This window comes from Felis catus, chromosome C1, assembly GCF_018350175.1.
Source record: "Felis catus isolate Fca126 chromosome C1, F.catus_Fca126_mat1.0, whole genome shotgun sequence".
In the NCBI taxonomy this organism is placed as follows: Eukaryota; Metazoa; Chordata; class Mammalia; order Carnivora; family Felidae; genus Felis; species Felis catus.
The window spans coordinates 169,722,974-169,739,538 of NC_058375.1; the positions used below are offsets into that span (position 1 = coordinate 169,722,974).

The 16,565-nt window shown below is 38.4% G+C and overlaps 1 protein-coding gene and 1 long non-coding RNA gene across 4 annotated transcripts in view; one reads left to right on the plus strand and one right to left on the minus strand.

Annotated features, from left to right (window-relative positions):
* Window positions 1–12,783, minus strand: part of LOC109502767 — a 76,119-nt gene extending 63,336 nt beyond the window's left edge. The window contains exon 1 of the long non-coding RNA XR_002744881.2: window positions 12,635–12,783. This is a non-coding gene — a long non-coding RNA (uncharacterized LOC109502767). The remainder of the gene's footprint in view (window positions 1–12,634) is intronic.
* PPP1R1C (protein phosphatase 1 regulatory inhibitor subunit 1C) overlaps window positions 1–16,565 on the plus strand; it is a 127,571-nt gene that overhangs the window by 44,720 nt on the left and 66,286 nt on the right. For all 3 annotated transcript variants that reach the window (XM_019838341.3, XM_006935395.5, XM_003990915.6), the window contains exon 5: window positions 16,098–16,135. In XM_019838341.3, coding sequence (XP_019693900.1) covers window positions 16,098–16,135 — 38 coding nt within the window. The remainder of the gene's footprint in view (window positions 1–16,097; window positions 16,136–16,565) is intronic.

A 16,565-nucleotide genomic window follows, 5' to 3' on the forward strand; every position in this document is an offset into this window, starting at 1 on the left:
GCTAAAACCCCAAAGCTGGAAAGACTTATGTAGATATCGGATGGTAGAATCAAAGACAAAGGTTGAAAGCCTTCCAGATTAAATACATCAGGGAAGAATATAAGATCCTTTGTTTAACTACTGAAAGTGAAAGAAAGAAAGAAAGAAAGAAAGAAAGAAAGAAAGAAAGAAAGAAAGAAAGAAAGAAAGAAAGAGGAAGGGAGGAAGGAAGGAAGGAAGGAAGGAAGAGGAAGGGAGGGAGGAAGGAAGGAAGGAAGGAAGGAAGGAAGGAAGGAAGGAAAAGAAAGAAAGGTTTATGTGAATCAAATCCATAGACTTAGACAAAATAGGCTATGTGGCCCTATTGTATATGGCAACTGATGTAGTATTTTGCAACATTAAGAGAACTATGATGTACCTCATTGGGATATAGTGTTCAGTTCTGAAAATCAGCTTTAAGAGGGACATCAACTGACAAAGAGTAATGTGGATGTGGGCTGAACCTCCAGGAGGGTAGATTTTAGCTCAGAACAGAAAACAATATTCTAATGGTTAAATTTTATAACAGATTGCATAAAAATTCCTCAATTCACTCCCTTTTACTAAAACTGTTTAAGCTGATATTGAAAGACAGTCTGTTAGGATTCACAGAAAAGATTCTTGCTTTGAGTAGGATTTTATTTTCCCAGCTTTATCAAAGTATAACTGACATATGGCATTGTGTAAGTTTAAGGTATAGAATGTAATGATTTGATTCATGTACATACTGCAGAATGATCAATAATTACCTTTTGTGTGTGCTTGTGCGTGTGTGTGATGAGAATACTGAATATGTGCTATCCTAGAAATTTTCAAGTATATAATACAGTATTATTAACTATAATTACTAGGCTGGACATTAGATCCCTGGAACTCATTCATGTTACAATTGGAAGTTTGTACCATTTGACTAACATCTCCTTATTTCCTCCACCCCTAACCCCTAATAACCACCATTCTACTCTGTGTCTATAAATTGAGGTGTTTTTTTTTTTAGATTCTACATATATGTATAATCAAACAGTATTTGTTTTTCTCCATAGGTCTTACTTCCCTTAAACATAATACCCTAAAAGTCCATCAGTGTTGTCACAAAAGGCAGAACTTCCTTTTTTTTTTTTTTTGGCTGAATAATATTTTAATGCATGTGTGTATAAAATCACATTTTTAATCCAATCATCCATCCACAGATACTTAGGTTGCTTCCAGGTCACACCTATTATGAATAATGCTACAATAAATATGGGGGTATAGATACCTCTTTGAGATTGTTGGTTTCATTTCTTTCAGATATATACCCAGCATTGGGATTGCTGGATCATATAATTTTTTGATAAATTTTTTTGATCATATAATTTTTTTATAATTTTTTGACAAAGTACAACACAGTGTTCTATAGTGACTGCTCTCAATTTATAATCCCACCAACAGTGCAAAAGGGTCCCCTTTTCTTTACGCCCTCACCAGCACTGGTTCCTTCTTGTCTTTTTGATAACCATTTTAACAGGTGTGAGGTGATATCTCATTGTAGTTTTGTAGTTTTGATTTGTACTTCCTTCCTTTAAAACTATGTATGCAACTCCAAACATTGAGCCACCAGAGAAATCAAAGAAGGAATTGACTAGGAAAGGATGATGGCCAATTATTGGGAGAGCAAAAGAACACACAAATCAGCATTTTAAAAATTCAGTATTTATAGAGTTATGTTTAGATGAGTGAAAAATGCATTTGGTCAACCACTTCATATTCAAATTCAAGTGTATGGAAGTAAATTTGATCCATCTGTCCCTGAATTATTTTCTTAAACCACCAACATTTTGTTTTACAAGAATTGATTTCCAACAAGTCTTATGATATCCCCAACCTCCTGCCAAACATGCTCAGAGTCTGAAATATAGTTATTGTACTGAACTTTCTCAAATATGCTGTTTTTTTAAATTAAAACTAAAAACAGGCAAAAGAGTATTTGATTTGCCTGTTACAATGCCACTCATACTGAAATCAAACATAAAATATGCACAAAAAGAAAAGGATCTACATAGTATCTATTTTTATTATATATATTCCGGATATAGTACAATACAAATTATCTAGACAGCAAGCTTTGTGTAAGCAGTTTACACATATGAGTTTAAAAGTGGAATGGGTGACCCAGGACAAATTCAGGTCCACTCTGAAGAATGACTTAAATCATATACATTGCCAATGGAGTTTCCCCATCTACCCTTTGGCTGCTCCTTTGTCTTATAGGCATGTCTTCCCCAGCCTACCTCTTCCCTTTGTTTTTAGGGCTGTCATGTAGGCCCTCTGCTTCTCTAATTCTCCACCCTCTCTCTCACTGTCATCCTTTCCCATGGCATCACTGACCACCTATATGCTGATGACTCCCAGATCTGTATCTTCGCTCTGCTTTCACTTCCAAGAGATGATTTCTGAATTCTTCCCACTTGAAACATTAATAAGTACCTCAAAATCAACATTCCATAAGTACTCCAATTATGACCCAGAAATTGATATAATATTTGACTTCCTTCTCCTCTTTTGTCACTCCCCTCCCACATCCAGTCAGTCACAAAGTCCAGTCCATTCTTTCTCTTAAACATCTCTCTAACCTTGTTCAAATCATCATATTCCATCATGGGAATTACTGAAATACCATCCTAGTTGAATTAGCTATATATCCAAGATGGACCCCTGCAATCCATTCTCTACACAATTGTCAGAATAATCTTTCTACAAGGGAAATCTGATCATGCCTTCACCTGGTTAAAACCCATCAGTGGTTTCTCATCACTTTAGAAAGAACGCCAAACTTCTTAATATCATTACAAAGCTCCAAATTATCTAGCTCCTTCTTAAGTTTTCACTGTTCTCTCTGAACCTACTCCTATCATTCAACAGTCCAAATATTTGAGTTTTGTTCAATATCTAAGAAACTGTCATGCTCTTTCACACCTCGGGATATCCCCACAAATAGCCTCTTCTTATTAAAATCTCTTCTCCCCCCCCCTCATCTAACTTCCTTGTCCCATCAACTTTCCCTATCCCACCTACCTTTGCTGTCACATCAGCTTGGATGTCCTTTCCTCTGAGAAGTCTCTGTGGCTCTGCCAAAACTAAGCTTGATGTCCTTGACATATGCTTGTACCACACCTTGTGCTTCCTCCATCACAGTCTTTATTTATAACACTGTACTGTGGTTGTTTCAGGCTGAACCCCAGTTCCTAGCAGGATGCCCTAAATGTATTATACATGCAATAAATTATTATTAAAATACTGGATGCATTTTAGATCCCTGGTGACAGCCTTATAAAAAACACAATCTATCATATAACCGATAAACTGCATTTATGTGTTTTCATTTAATTTTCTTCTTATATCACCATTCATAGGAAAAAATGTTTTAAGACTTAAAAATGTTTAAAATATAAAGCTATTTTTCCCTCCTGATACACACACATACAGACACACACATGATTTTTCTGTTTTCCTATTTGAACTTGGTGATAAACATGTTGAAGTAGTATCTAATTATAATACTTTTTCCTCTAATAGTTCTTCCATGTATCTACTATAAATAGTCATTTCTTTCTATACTGTGAAATCCTCAAGTAAACTATATCTGAGATAATTTTTTTTTTTTTTTTTTTTTTTTTTTGAGAAACAGCATGAAGGTTAAGGTTTCCAGGACAGGAAAAATACCGAGTTGAAAAGACAATCTGACTACACAGATATTTAATTCCTTTAATCTTTAAAACTGAGTGAATGAGGGACACCTGGGTGACTCAGTCGGTTAAGTGTTTGACCTAGGCTCTGGTCATGGTCTCATAGTTTGTGGGTTCGAGCCCTGCATGGGGCTCTGTGCTGACAGCTCAGAGCCTGGAGCCTGCTTCAGATTCTGTGTCTCCCTCTCTCTCTGCCCCTTCCCTACTCATGCTCTGTCTCTCTCTGTCTCTCAAAATGAATTAAATAAATAAATAAATAAATAAATAAATAAATAGGGTTTTAAAAAATTAAAAAATAAAAATAAAACTGAGTGAATGAAATATCTTTTTTTGTGAGAAATATTACCTAGAATGTGAAATAATGTTTATAGATGATCTACTGACGAAAGCTAACTTCTGTACTTTCCAAGACTTTCAAGACTTTTTCTACAAAAAGTTATGTAAAGTAGAGGAGAATTATAGTTCCACTGACCTTTCCTTCCATAACTAACAGAAGCGTATTTACCATCAGTGATAGGAATGCCTTCAGTTGATTAACCCATGAAAATATTATCCTGTTGTTTATAGGTACTTACATGTACTCAATGTGTTGAGTGACACCTTGTAATTTTTAGGAATTTATCTTCCATTTAAACTAAAAAAGGGATGTTTGCCTCATGTTATAGAAAATTCTCATTAAAAGGAGGAGACTGGTGCTTCATTTTAAGTCATTTTACAATGGTCTACTCATAACAGAATTACTCAGATAAAATTATTTTGAAATTCACAGTGGTGTGTCTACACAGTTGAAACACAGAGGAATTTGGAAAAAAATTAATTTTTTTTCAATAGAGAATATCAAATAGCATGATTAAGAAGTAAGAATCTGACTTAAACAAGAAATCCTGTAGTTTAGCAGTTTGATGAAGGTAGAAAGACTCCAAAATTGTCAAATATCCACTTATATTTGGCTTCATAAGAATACACGGAAACCTAATTTTAAGTTTAGCTTTGCCTGCCAGTTTTTATGCATGAACTGTAGCCCCAACTTGACCTTTGAAAATTAGGAGCTAATAATTCAAATTAGAAATAATTTCAAGTTGAATAATCATGTCAAGTAATTAAATTTATAAGATATAAAGAAATATTTTTGAAGTTTACTTTATATTCCATTATCTTTTTTACGAACTGAAACTATTATATTTTCTCTAATGATTATGTAAGTTGCAAAGCAAATTTAATAAGTCTTGTCAACTTTGACAGCCAGTGTGAAAAAAGAGGAAATGTTCTATGGAGTGCAAAGAGTACTAAATATTCCAAATATTGGTAAACAGCCAATTCTTTTCCAACTCCAATGCCACTCAGATCCATCTCTAAAGTTCTCAAAATTTCTTCGAAATTTTCTATCACTACCATTCAAATGATTAACCTCTGAATAGTGTTCTCATGTTCACCTCAATCATTTCTTCTACTCTTATTTATAAGGTGCCTAGTTATGGGACTTCATTTGGGGACTCTGCTAAGAATATCTTTGTGACATTTTCTGTGATAGAATAATGAAATTTTATTAGTGTTTTAAATTGGTTAAAACCTATTCAAATCCTAACTAGATTTAATTTTATTAGGTCAAAATAACATAGAGCACATTGTGGGGAAGATAAGTGTTCATTAAATAATTACTTGATTGGTTGTCCACATTACCTGAAACATCTGATAATTATTTTTAAGTAAATGGATAAAATTGATGTAAAAATAAAATGTATAATTTATCATCAGTTCTCTAGGTAATTCTAAGAAAAGGAGATGGAATTTTCCCCCCAAAGTTTATTTAATTATTTTGAGAGAGAATGCATGTGAGCACACAGGGCAGGGGCAAAGAGAGAACCCCAAGCCGACTCAGCATTGTCAGGACACAGCCCTATGCAGGGCTTGATCTCATGAGCCTAACCATGAGATCAGGACCTGAACCAAGATAAAGAGTCGGACACTTAACCAACTGAGCCACCTAGGCACCCCAAAGGATACGGAATTTTAAAAAATTAGAGCTACTAAAACAAGTGTGGGTGATTAAACTGATGTCATTCCCTACCCTCTCCTGAAAAAAATTTAAAAAAACATGCATTAAAGGAGTAAATTTATTTTCCTGGAGCAAATGTGAGAAATCCAAACTCCAGATAGGCAGAACAACTTTACCTATGATTGAGAATCACCACTGATGGGATGACGCAACAGTTCTTTGGCCCTCATGTAAGCTGATTCTGTGGTAGGATAAAATATGTTTTATAAGAGAAACCAAGTTTACAAAAATCAAGAATACTAATGAAAAGCAGACTTTTGAGGTTTTAAATGATCTGATTTTTCTGTTCTTTTTTTACTGTGTTTGGAAGTGGCAGCAGAAATGATGAAATATAAGCATAAAAGCAGTTTGGAAGATTTCTAACCTCTCTCATAAGACAATTGCTGGTTGAGAGTTCTTAATAAACCAACATGATCCATTTTGTTTTCCTTGTCATCTCCTTCACTATTTCCACATAGAATATATATCTGATTCTCACTGACTGCCACAGAAATGAACCATTTTGTAGGGGGCTCTGAGAGATAAAAACCTATTTGGTAATGAGGTTATATCCCAACTTCTATCAGTTAAAAGTAAAAAGCTATAAATAATACTGAAAGAACAATACAGCTGTGTGAATCTTGGCACAACAGGATGAAACTATTTCTACTGTTTGCTTCTTTTCCCCATGTCTCCTTTCCAGCGCATATAAATTCATTGCTCTGGTGGTTTTAATTTGGGCCCCAGTTTTGGCTAAATCTAAGAACTCAAAGAAAAACACAGCTGAAACCACTGCCTAGTGGCTTAACTCACAGCCTCAAATGATAGGCCTCCAACAGAGCCCAGCAGGCTTTCTGCAAAAAGGCCCCTGACTAGAGCTCATTTTGAAAAGCGGAGAGTTTGATAACAAGTCAGAAAGAGGTTTCACCATAGCTGTCTTAGGAGATTCTGCATTGCCCTACTAAAAAGAAACAGTGAGTGTTCTATGTAAGAAACACATGATAGATTTCTCTGGCACTTTTAACTGACTGATTCTATGCTGGAATGCTAAAACCACAAGGTAATGACAAATTTACATGCCCAATGAAGAGCTGAGCTGTGCACAGCAATTTCTTTCATTTGCATTTGATTTATCTTATTCAGTTCTGAAGGCTCACGGGTCAGTGACTGTTCTCGAACTAGTAGACCTAAAGCCATCTATACAATTTCTGTCTTTAACTCTGCCCTTCTCTGTATTACACAGCCATAGATGATCTCGTCAATAGTTGTGATCCAAGGGTTTCTGAGAAGATGTTCAACCTTCAAATATGTTAGATACCAAAATATAGAATCTGCAGAAAGGTAATCATTTAGATTTCACTGCTGTTTTCAGAGATCTGATGGTAAATTCCTTCTGAGACTGTCAAAGATGGCACTAATGCCCGTGTGATTTAGTCTCCACGGCACCTCAGAAAGAAGACTATGAATTGCTTTTCTCTGCTGCTACTCCTCTATGGGAGAGAATTAATTCTTTTTTCACAAATTAGTGCTAGGAAAAATGAAAAGGAAACACTGACTGAAAATACACTAGGGATCTAGCATAGTATCTGCCAAGGCAGATAACTCCATTTAGTAGACAAAAAGTGGAACATAGAACAGAAAGATATGCTGGGCAACTCTTCAGTTTTGTTACTCCAGTCCCACATAATCACCAAAATCTCTGGATTCTGTTCCCCCACAGTAGTCCTCTGCCAGGGGCCAAATCGGACTTGGTGGCCTGGCCTGTCACTCTGCAATGTCTCTGGTCTCTGTAGTTTGCTCTGCAGATCTTCATGCATTCTTTACTTTATCTTGCTTTTCTAGTTGTGATAAGTAGTATCACTGCCTGTGGTGAACTGATACATACCACTCCAAGCAAAACCTCAAAATTTCATATTAAAGCATGTTTTATTATTCTGTTTACTTTCTTAGCTCTGTGACTATCCCATCTAATTTCAACTCAGTCTTTTAGTAATCTTTCTCTAATAGTCCAGACTCTCAGTGGCTGTGTCCCTAATCTTAATGCTTAGTTTCATGAAAGCTGATCTTTACCACCTACTTATATGACCCTGCCAGCTTGTCCTATAGCTTGAAATCCCAATTCTGGTCTTTAGGACTGAATTGCCTCTCAGAATTCGAATCTATCTGCTGACATTGTTCCAGTTCAGTATTTTGGGTACAAAAATGATGCCTCTACTACCTACTCAACACTGCAATCTTCTGCTTGTCCACGTGTTAACTCTTAACGGTACCTCCAGACCACCTGTTCGGATGCCACCCTCACCAGTTCTCTGATCCGTGTCACACTCTGGTAATACGTCATGCATTGATCCCACAGCCTGGCTTAATTACCTTATTCTTCCAGACCCCTGCCAAAATACTCATCTTGCTTCACTTAGTTATATCTGTCTTCCCGTCATCCATAAACCAGCACTTGTATTTTTACAATAAAGTGGAGTGCAAAACAACTGCAAAGCTGAGAGGAAACTTCAAAAGAAAAACATTTTAACGTAGAAGGCTTTTTCCACATCATTTATCAATTTGGGTGTGCTTTGCATACATTTCCTTAGAGGGTGAGTCCCAGAACACATTTGACCACAATTTCAACCAGATTGTATTATAGCAGTCAAACATTCTCTCTTGACTAACTTTACAAAGGAGAGAATCAAAAACATTCTCTCTGAATGTTCAGAGAAGCTTCCCATAGAGAAGGAAGTACGTTCTGGTTTTAAACAAAAACAAAACGGCAGCTAAGCCTTTTATAATCCAGCAACACACACAGACTGGATGCGAAAATAACCTATCCTTATCTACTTTGAATTTTACTAAGGAATTTGATGGCAAAAGATGGGCATTCACTTCGAACACTAGCTTAACAGGATAGAAAAAGAAATGGGAGAAAGAATATGTGCATGAATGAGATTTATTCTGCAATTTTGTTAATATTTTCTGTGCCCAGTTTATTATTAGTGTTCCTGAAAAAGAGGAAGAATAATTTAGATGCTGGCTAGTGTGTAAAATCTGTGCAATTGTAGCGTTTACTCTCTTGGTAGATTAGTAGAAGAAGGGAAAAATCAATTTCTAGTAATATTTAGTATGGCAGCTGAAATACTGTGGTTTAATGAGGGACGTTTCAGAGTTCTAGAGCACAAAGTGGTAATGTTCATAAGAGCCAGTCCTGGTTTTTCTTGGTAACTAAATATCATTACCACATGGGTTGTAGTATTTCCATTGGTGGACATTTTTAAAAAGTAAAAATCAGTCAAGAAATTACTACTTTGTCATCACGTCTTGTAAACTTACATGACCTCTATTTTTCAATTCAAACTTTGCTAAATGCATATGCGATTCTTATAGATCTATTAGATGAGTCTCACTGCCTCAGAAGACACATAGAAAATATTTTTTAATCAAAAACTTGACTAGCATATAGGAGTGAATGTTGACAGCCAAAAAATAACCTCTCCATATCTATCTCCACTCTTTGAATATATTTAAACCATCAATTTTTGGATTTAAAGAGGTATATGAAATATTTCAGGTTTAGTGAAGACAGATGGTTAATATTTTATAAAAATTTTTTAAAATGTGATAATATAATGATTCATAGTATATACTTTTCCTACATTTTTGAAAATACGATAAAGCACTAATTGTAGATTAAGGATTTTTAATGATAAATTTAGTAAAGTATTAAATGACACTGAAACAAAAATTTTAGCAAAATAAATAAAAAAGGTAATTCAGGAAATTAGTCTGATCTCTTCCAGGATTTATTTTAAGGGATGGTTTTGAATAATTATAGTTTAAATATAAAGGTGTCAATGACCTCTGCTCCTACAATTGCTGCCTTTAGAAGGATCTGTCTGCAGAGGCACTGTCTTAGATTGCTTAATATGGAAGAGATGCAAGATTTTTTCAGTTATTAATGAAAAAATTATGGAAAGTGCTGTAAGTTAATGGATTGAACACTTAATTCCACATACAACAAAACATTCAATTGATAGGAAATTAAAACCTTGAATCAATCTTCATCCAGGTTTTTGTCATAAAAAATTTTTCTAGATTTTAGAATCCTTTTCACTTGACTTTGTAACCATCTCCCTAAGTAGATATATACTAGTTAGAACATCAAGTGACAATCTCAAGTATACCTATAAAAAGGCAATCCAGTATAAACTCAATGTGGATGGCAAACAGACTTTTAAAAGAGGCCATTCCAATGTTCATTCCTGAACTTTCCTTTGGTAGAGACAATAGGGATGGGAGAATCTGATTTTTCTTAACCTATAATTCCAACAAAGTCACAGGCAACTAACAGATTAAAGCATGGTTTTTATGGCAATTGGCTACAGAGAAGAGAAACTATGGAAACTGAATTTATTACATTGCAGTTAAATGATGGAGTGGACACATTAATCATGTGAGTGTCACAAAACAATTCAAAATTGTTATTTGTAATAAGGTTTTGCATATGCTTTAGGTGGCCAGAGTTCTGACTCTATGCTAAATTGGACAGATAAAATAAGAACCCGTGAAAACAAACCTATAGTCTTTGTCATTGAAAGAAAAGGATATTGGGAAATCTCAATTTCCTTCCACCTGTTTGAGCAGTTATATTTGGCTGTTACCTTGTCTGCTAAGTTATGTTTAGACAATGCCAAAGGAATGCCGTGATAAATAAAACAATCTATAATTTAGCTGGTGTGTGTGTGTGTGTGTGTGTGCGCGCGTGTGTATGAGACTTGTCATCATACATAATAATGGTGGTTTTGTCAAATTCAATCCTCTTATAATGAATTCTACTGTACTGGATGATGATTAGACACACTAGTTTCTCCTATAACACTCTCCCACATCAATAACACAAATGTGAGATCATTGCAACAACACAGAAGAATGTTGTTTTGCTGTTTCAACCTGCAATTTTGTAAACTGAGGAAAGGAAATTATTTACTGCTTTTTAGGATTAGTTATTCCTGATTTGGTCTTTTGGTGTGAAATTACCTAAAATCACAAAATATGCAGGTTTTTTTAATTGTGTTCTAATATTTTCAGTAAAAGAAAATGATTATATGATCATATATCAAACATGTATGATTATAATTTGTTGTCAAGTGGCTAAAATAGACTAAATTCCTGTCTATTTTACTTATTCCTGTCAGCTAACTAAAATAAGTCCCAAATGAGTGAAGTGGGAAAAAAAACATGTTTAAATTCTAAAAAAAAAAATGTAATTTATGTTACCTTTTTTGATACTCCCCAAAAATTCAGAGTAGAGAAGAAACAGAAGCTATTTTGGAATCATGAAAAACAGACTCATAATATAAAACAAAATTGTATATTTTTTAAAAGTACTTTTAACTGGCTAACTTAATCAGTTCGAGACTGATATTAATAAGAAAAACTAACCAACAAGAAAAAAACCTTTTTCATTGAATTATGAAATGGTGAAGTCTATACAGTTGTCTTGAAAAGACATTATTTTAGTGTGTGTTATATTCAGACAGTAAGAAGGCACAAGGCTGAATGACTGGACACCATTTTGTTCTCAAAACAATAGGTTCTGAGTCCTGGGATAAATTTTGAAAACTCCTAAGGAATAAATAAAATCTTAAGAAACACAACTGACATTTAACCAACCAATGGATCACAGTACATGCATTGTTAAAGTGGATCATATTTCATATTTACTTAAAAGATGATAGCAAAAGATTTTGCTTTGATATAACTGCTCAATTCAGTGTATTCACAGTTACCTGATAATGACCCAGATACTTCCAGGAATATCAAACAATTGTGATTGCTGTTCTTAGCCAATAGTTCCTGTCTGCTCACCCCTACACAAGGGAGGGCAAATTTATTAGGTTCCATAATTCCATAACTTCTAAAAGTCTAGTAATCAAGATATAAGATTAGAATAAATAATAGTTCCATATGCTATTCATTCTAGCTCCTTGTCTTTTGTTTTGTTTTGTTTTTGCTGCTTGTCTATTTTGGTCTCTTACTACATGAAATACCGACTGTATGCATTGTGGACTTCTATAGAAATTTTACTACCTATATACGTGTTTCTATATATCCACACAATACGTACACATAGTTTTTCATTGTATGTATGTAATGTATGTTCACTAGAAAAAGAAACAGTACAGGTAGAGTGTTATTCAATCACCGAGAGATAACTACAGTTAACATATTGAATATATCCTTTTATGAATATACATGCACTTCTCTATCATCTCTGGGTTATCTATACTTTATGAAATAAAAATACCATTCCTTTGGTTTTGAAATCCTTTCAGTACATCTTTTCACGTCAATTGATGCAGATCTGTATCACTGACTTGAGACAGTTATTCCTTGATGAACACCTCGTTCAGTGTTTGGACCATGGGCTTCAGCCTCTCAGCCTTGGCGCTCACCTGAGGGTCAGGAAAGGGTAACCGGGACAGTAGGTCAAGGCAGCGAGACCAGGGACGGCGGCTAAGGTGGTGGCGGCAGAGCAGCTTAGGCACCGCGCGAGGCCGGGTCCCGACCCGGCCTCACCCCACAGACAGTTCGGCAGTGGCGGTGATTTTCCCCATCCCGGCTCTCTCCTCCCTTATCCGGACTGCCCACGCCCATTTTGGCTACAGTGGATGGGCAAGAAAAGTTTGAAATTGAAGTCACCACGCTGGATAACACGCTTCGTGTGGCATCCCCAAACAAGTTTGGAGAATTTTGTTCGGTAGGAATTCTTATTAATTCAGAATCGAGATATGAGACAAATACCTTATTGGAAAAGTCGGCACTTTCGCCAACCAATGGATTTGGGCACAAGTGAAATTCTGCTTACCTCCAAAAGCACAGGTCTCTTCCGGGTGGCGGCCAGGCGGCGAGGGCACCGCGTGCGGATGGTAAAAGTCCGCACGCGGCGGGCGTGTCCGGCGAGGTCCCGCACGCAGGCTCACAGAGGAAGGCACAGAGTCAGCACGAACGGCACGAACCGCGTCCTGACCCGGAACCGCTTCTCCCGGAGGTGACCCCTGAGGCTGCTTACCCGGAAAATACAGTTGGTCTCCACTGCCTCAGCGCCACAAAAATACAGCAAAGATCTGTGGAGAGGGACTTAATTCCCGCCTGAGAAAGGACTACACGCCCCACCTCGTGGTGCTGGCTGGGGTGGGTTGGGGCATGAGCACCTGGTGGAATGTGCCAGAAAGTGCCTCCCGGGAACCCGAGCCGCCTGGGCCTATGACAAGGCTGAGAACGAGGACAGATCGGTATTGCAGTGCACGGCGGGAGGCTGCCAGGCTGGAAGACGACAGGTCCAGCGTCAGCCCGGGCCCTGCCCTGTTTCTGGAGCCCATGCGCTGTCAGGACAGGACTGAAGAGCTGTTCCTTCTTGGAGGAAGATTCCATCCCCTGCACGTGCTGAACTGGTTGGCAGGCGGCGGGGCAAGGGCATGTTTGCCAGTCTGTCCCTCAGCGAGCTCAACAGGCACCACTGGATGTCCGGCACAGCCTCCCACCCCTACAGCCAAGGCGACGCGGACCTCTTGTGAGTCCACACCTGCGCCCACCCTGGCCAGGTTCGAGGAAGCCTGTAAATCTTCATCAAGAAATTCATTTTAATGGCTGGGACTGTGGATGTGGTGGAGCTGCGGGGAACGAAGACGTAGTCGATGTCCATGCGCATGCTGAACCTGGAGTCCAGGCCTGTGATCTAACAGGATGTAGGGAAGCAGGTGCTGACTACCCGTTCCAGAAAGCTGCCCTGCGAGCCGTGCACACTCACCTCCAAGGGGAAGCCAAAAGACATCCGGAGAGTTGCTTCTAAAATGCTCCACAACAGGTCACGATCTCACAGTTAGTGGGGTGGATCCCGCGTGGGGCTCTGTCCCGACAGCACCCTCTCTCCCTCTCTCTGCTGCTACCCCACCCCATCCTCTCTCTCTCTCTCTCTCTCTCTCTCTCTCTCTCTTTCTCTCTCAAAATACATAAATATTTAAAATGCTCCGCTGGAAGCCTACATTTGACTGAGCAGCCAACTCTTGAGCCCTCTGCCTGCTTTGTGGAGCGGAGGTGGGGGATGGGAGGGGGAAGGGGAGGGACTGAGCAGGATGTCTGGGCTCTTCCGTTCGAGGCCCTCTGAGATCCCACCCAGGTCAGGAGCTGTGGACAGAGCCGTGTTCACGCACGTTTCTTTGGGTGTGAATTTAAGGCCAAATTTCATAAACGGTGCCAAGGGTGAGACATTTCTCTTACAGTTGAACACATTTAATGCCACCGAACACAGCTCGGTTTCCTTTCTTCAGAATTGGATACGCCACTCAGTGGAATAAAGGTTTACCTTCACCATTGCAGCTAGAAGTGGCGTGAAGTGCAGGAAGGTTAAACACAACCTGCTGTAGAAAAACCAGGTCAATGCTCTTACCTCTGCCGGGTGTTCCCTGAGATTAGCAGTCACCGGTGGGTTAGCACCAGACTGTCTCTTCACAGAGGCCAGAGGGCCTGTCAGCCCTACCCAGCCTCCAGTGGTCCCAGGGCTAGACAAGGACACGTGTTCTGCTTCGCTGAGCGTTTTTCTCAGCACAGTGTTTTCCTTCACCCTCAGTTAAGCACCGTTTTGTTCCAGGCTGAACTGTCAATGTTCCTAAGACAGAGAAGGCTCAAAGTGGGTGAGACACACCTTTGTCCCTGAGAGTCGCCCAGTTGGACCCAATATTGTGAAGCCTCTTGCCTTTTGTTTTTAATTTTAATTTTAATTTATTTATTAAAAAATTTTTAATGTTTTATTTATTTTTGACAGAGGGAGAGACAGAGCATGAATGGAAGGTGGGAGGCAAAGAGATAGGGAGACATGGAATTTGAAGCAGGCTCCAGGCCCTGAACTTCAGCACAGAGCCTGATGCGGGGTTTGAACTCACGAACTGTGAGATCATGACCTGAGCCCCAGTCAACAGTTTAACCTACTGAGCCACCCAGGCGCCCCAACTTTGTTTTTTCGAGAGATAGAGTGCAAATGGGGGAGGAGCAGAGAAGGGGGAAACAGAGGTTATGTGCTGATAGCAGCCAGCCCTATGTGGGCTTGAACTCATGAACCCTGAGATCATGACCAGAGCCAAAGTGAGTCGCTCAACCTACTAAGCCTCCCAGGTGCCCTGCCTCTTGCCTTTGTAAGATGCCTTCCGATCGCAGATGTGCCAACATGCATGGGGCAGGGTTTCTTACAATTGATGGCTGTGGTAACCAAAGCCTGTGAACATTTTAAAAGGTGGGAAACTAAGGAGCTCTAGGTTCTCCATGTCTAGATGTTTAAGGAGAATCAAAGTCAGATGACTTTGCTAATATAGGATAGCTTTGTGATTCTCAAACTTGAGAACAACCCCTCCACCCCCCGGGGTCCCATGTGGGAACCCACACTGACCACCCCAATAGTTGCAATGCTGTGGTTGTCCCTGGCACATGGTAGTCAGGGGATTGCACAATATCTGGCGGCAGTTTGGTTGGAGAAAAGAGTTTCCTAGTCTTTTTTTTTTTTTTTTTTTTTGAAATATTGAGAAACCTAGCCTCTGCAGTACAGATGAGAGATGGAGGAATGTTTTAGGGAAGTCAAATAACCATTAAGAAAAGTCAAGATCCATATAAAGTAGATGAGGGGGTACAAAAGAAACAGAAGGTCTTCCTTCTGTTGAAGGGGCAGTATGTGAGCGCCTCTTCCTCCTCTCTCCCCTTCTCATTTTCGTTTTTATACAGACAGCATTTGTACTATTTTCCCTAGCATTGTCATAAGAAATATTTCTGACAAAGCAAATGATTCTTTCCAGGGGCATGTAGACAAGAGGGTGCTGCCTGTCTCAGAATCAGAGTGATCGGGCAGAGTGGGAAAGGTGCTTTGTTCAGCTTAGCAGCAAACTTGAGAAATTTGACAAGCTACAGTTGAGCAGACAGAGGCAGCAAAATCCATGGAGGAGGTTGTTCATGCCTTAGCACTGTGAGGTTGGTGACACAAACAGTTGGTTCAAGGGCCATTTCCCTGGTTTCCTTTCTGATTTCTGGAAGGTGGGCAATTTGTATTTCAAGAGAGATACCTTTTTTTTTTTTTTAAACTGCCTTTTTTAAAGCTTTGGGAGAAGGTTATCTCAGAAGGAAACCACCTCCTCTGTCCCCCTTTCCCTAAGCCACAGATGTTGTATAAATATAAGGTAATTATTAAATTATTTTTTATCATATTGTTAATGTTATCAAAAATGTTAATATGCAAATTATAAAGAAGAAATCACCTTTCTAATAAATTATATCTACTTCTGTTACAGAAATAGATGACAAGAGGGTGACCAACACACAAGCTGAAGTAAGTTTCCTTATATTTTGTATAAATAGGTGTTCAATTAAAGACATAATTAGTTTGGCTTGATGTTATATAAAATATATCAATATAACTAATGTAAAAACTAGTTTGCTTTTCCTGACCGAAGAAACAGTAAAATGGGGTTGTTAAATCTCTGCCTCTATGCTACATTGGTTCTCAACCTATGAAATGCCAACCCCTGAAAAAACTTGTAAAATAAACCATTGCTTTTAGTGGCAAGATATGGTGTTGTTATTTTCAATTTAGTGACTCATTTATGACATCTACAGGCTAGGGCCCGCCAATGTTGGAATCCTGGAGCAAGAAGATGGGGGCCGACACCTCTTAAAGGGTCTTCTGGTGTGTGAAGCCAAGAGCACACCCTGAGGCCAGAGGTTCATATACACATGTAGGAGTTCAGATGGAAAATAGG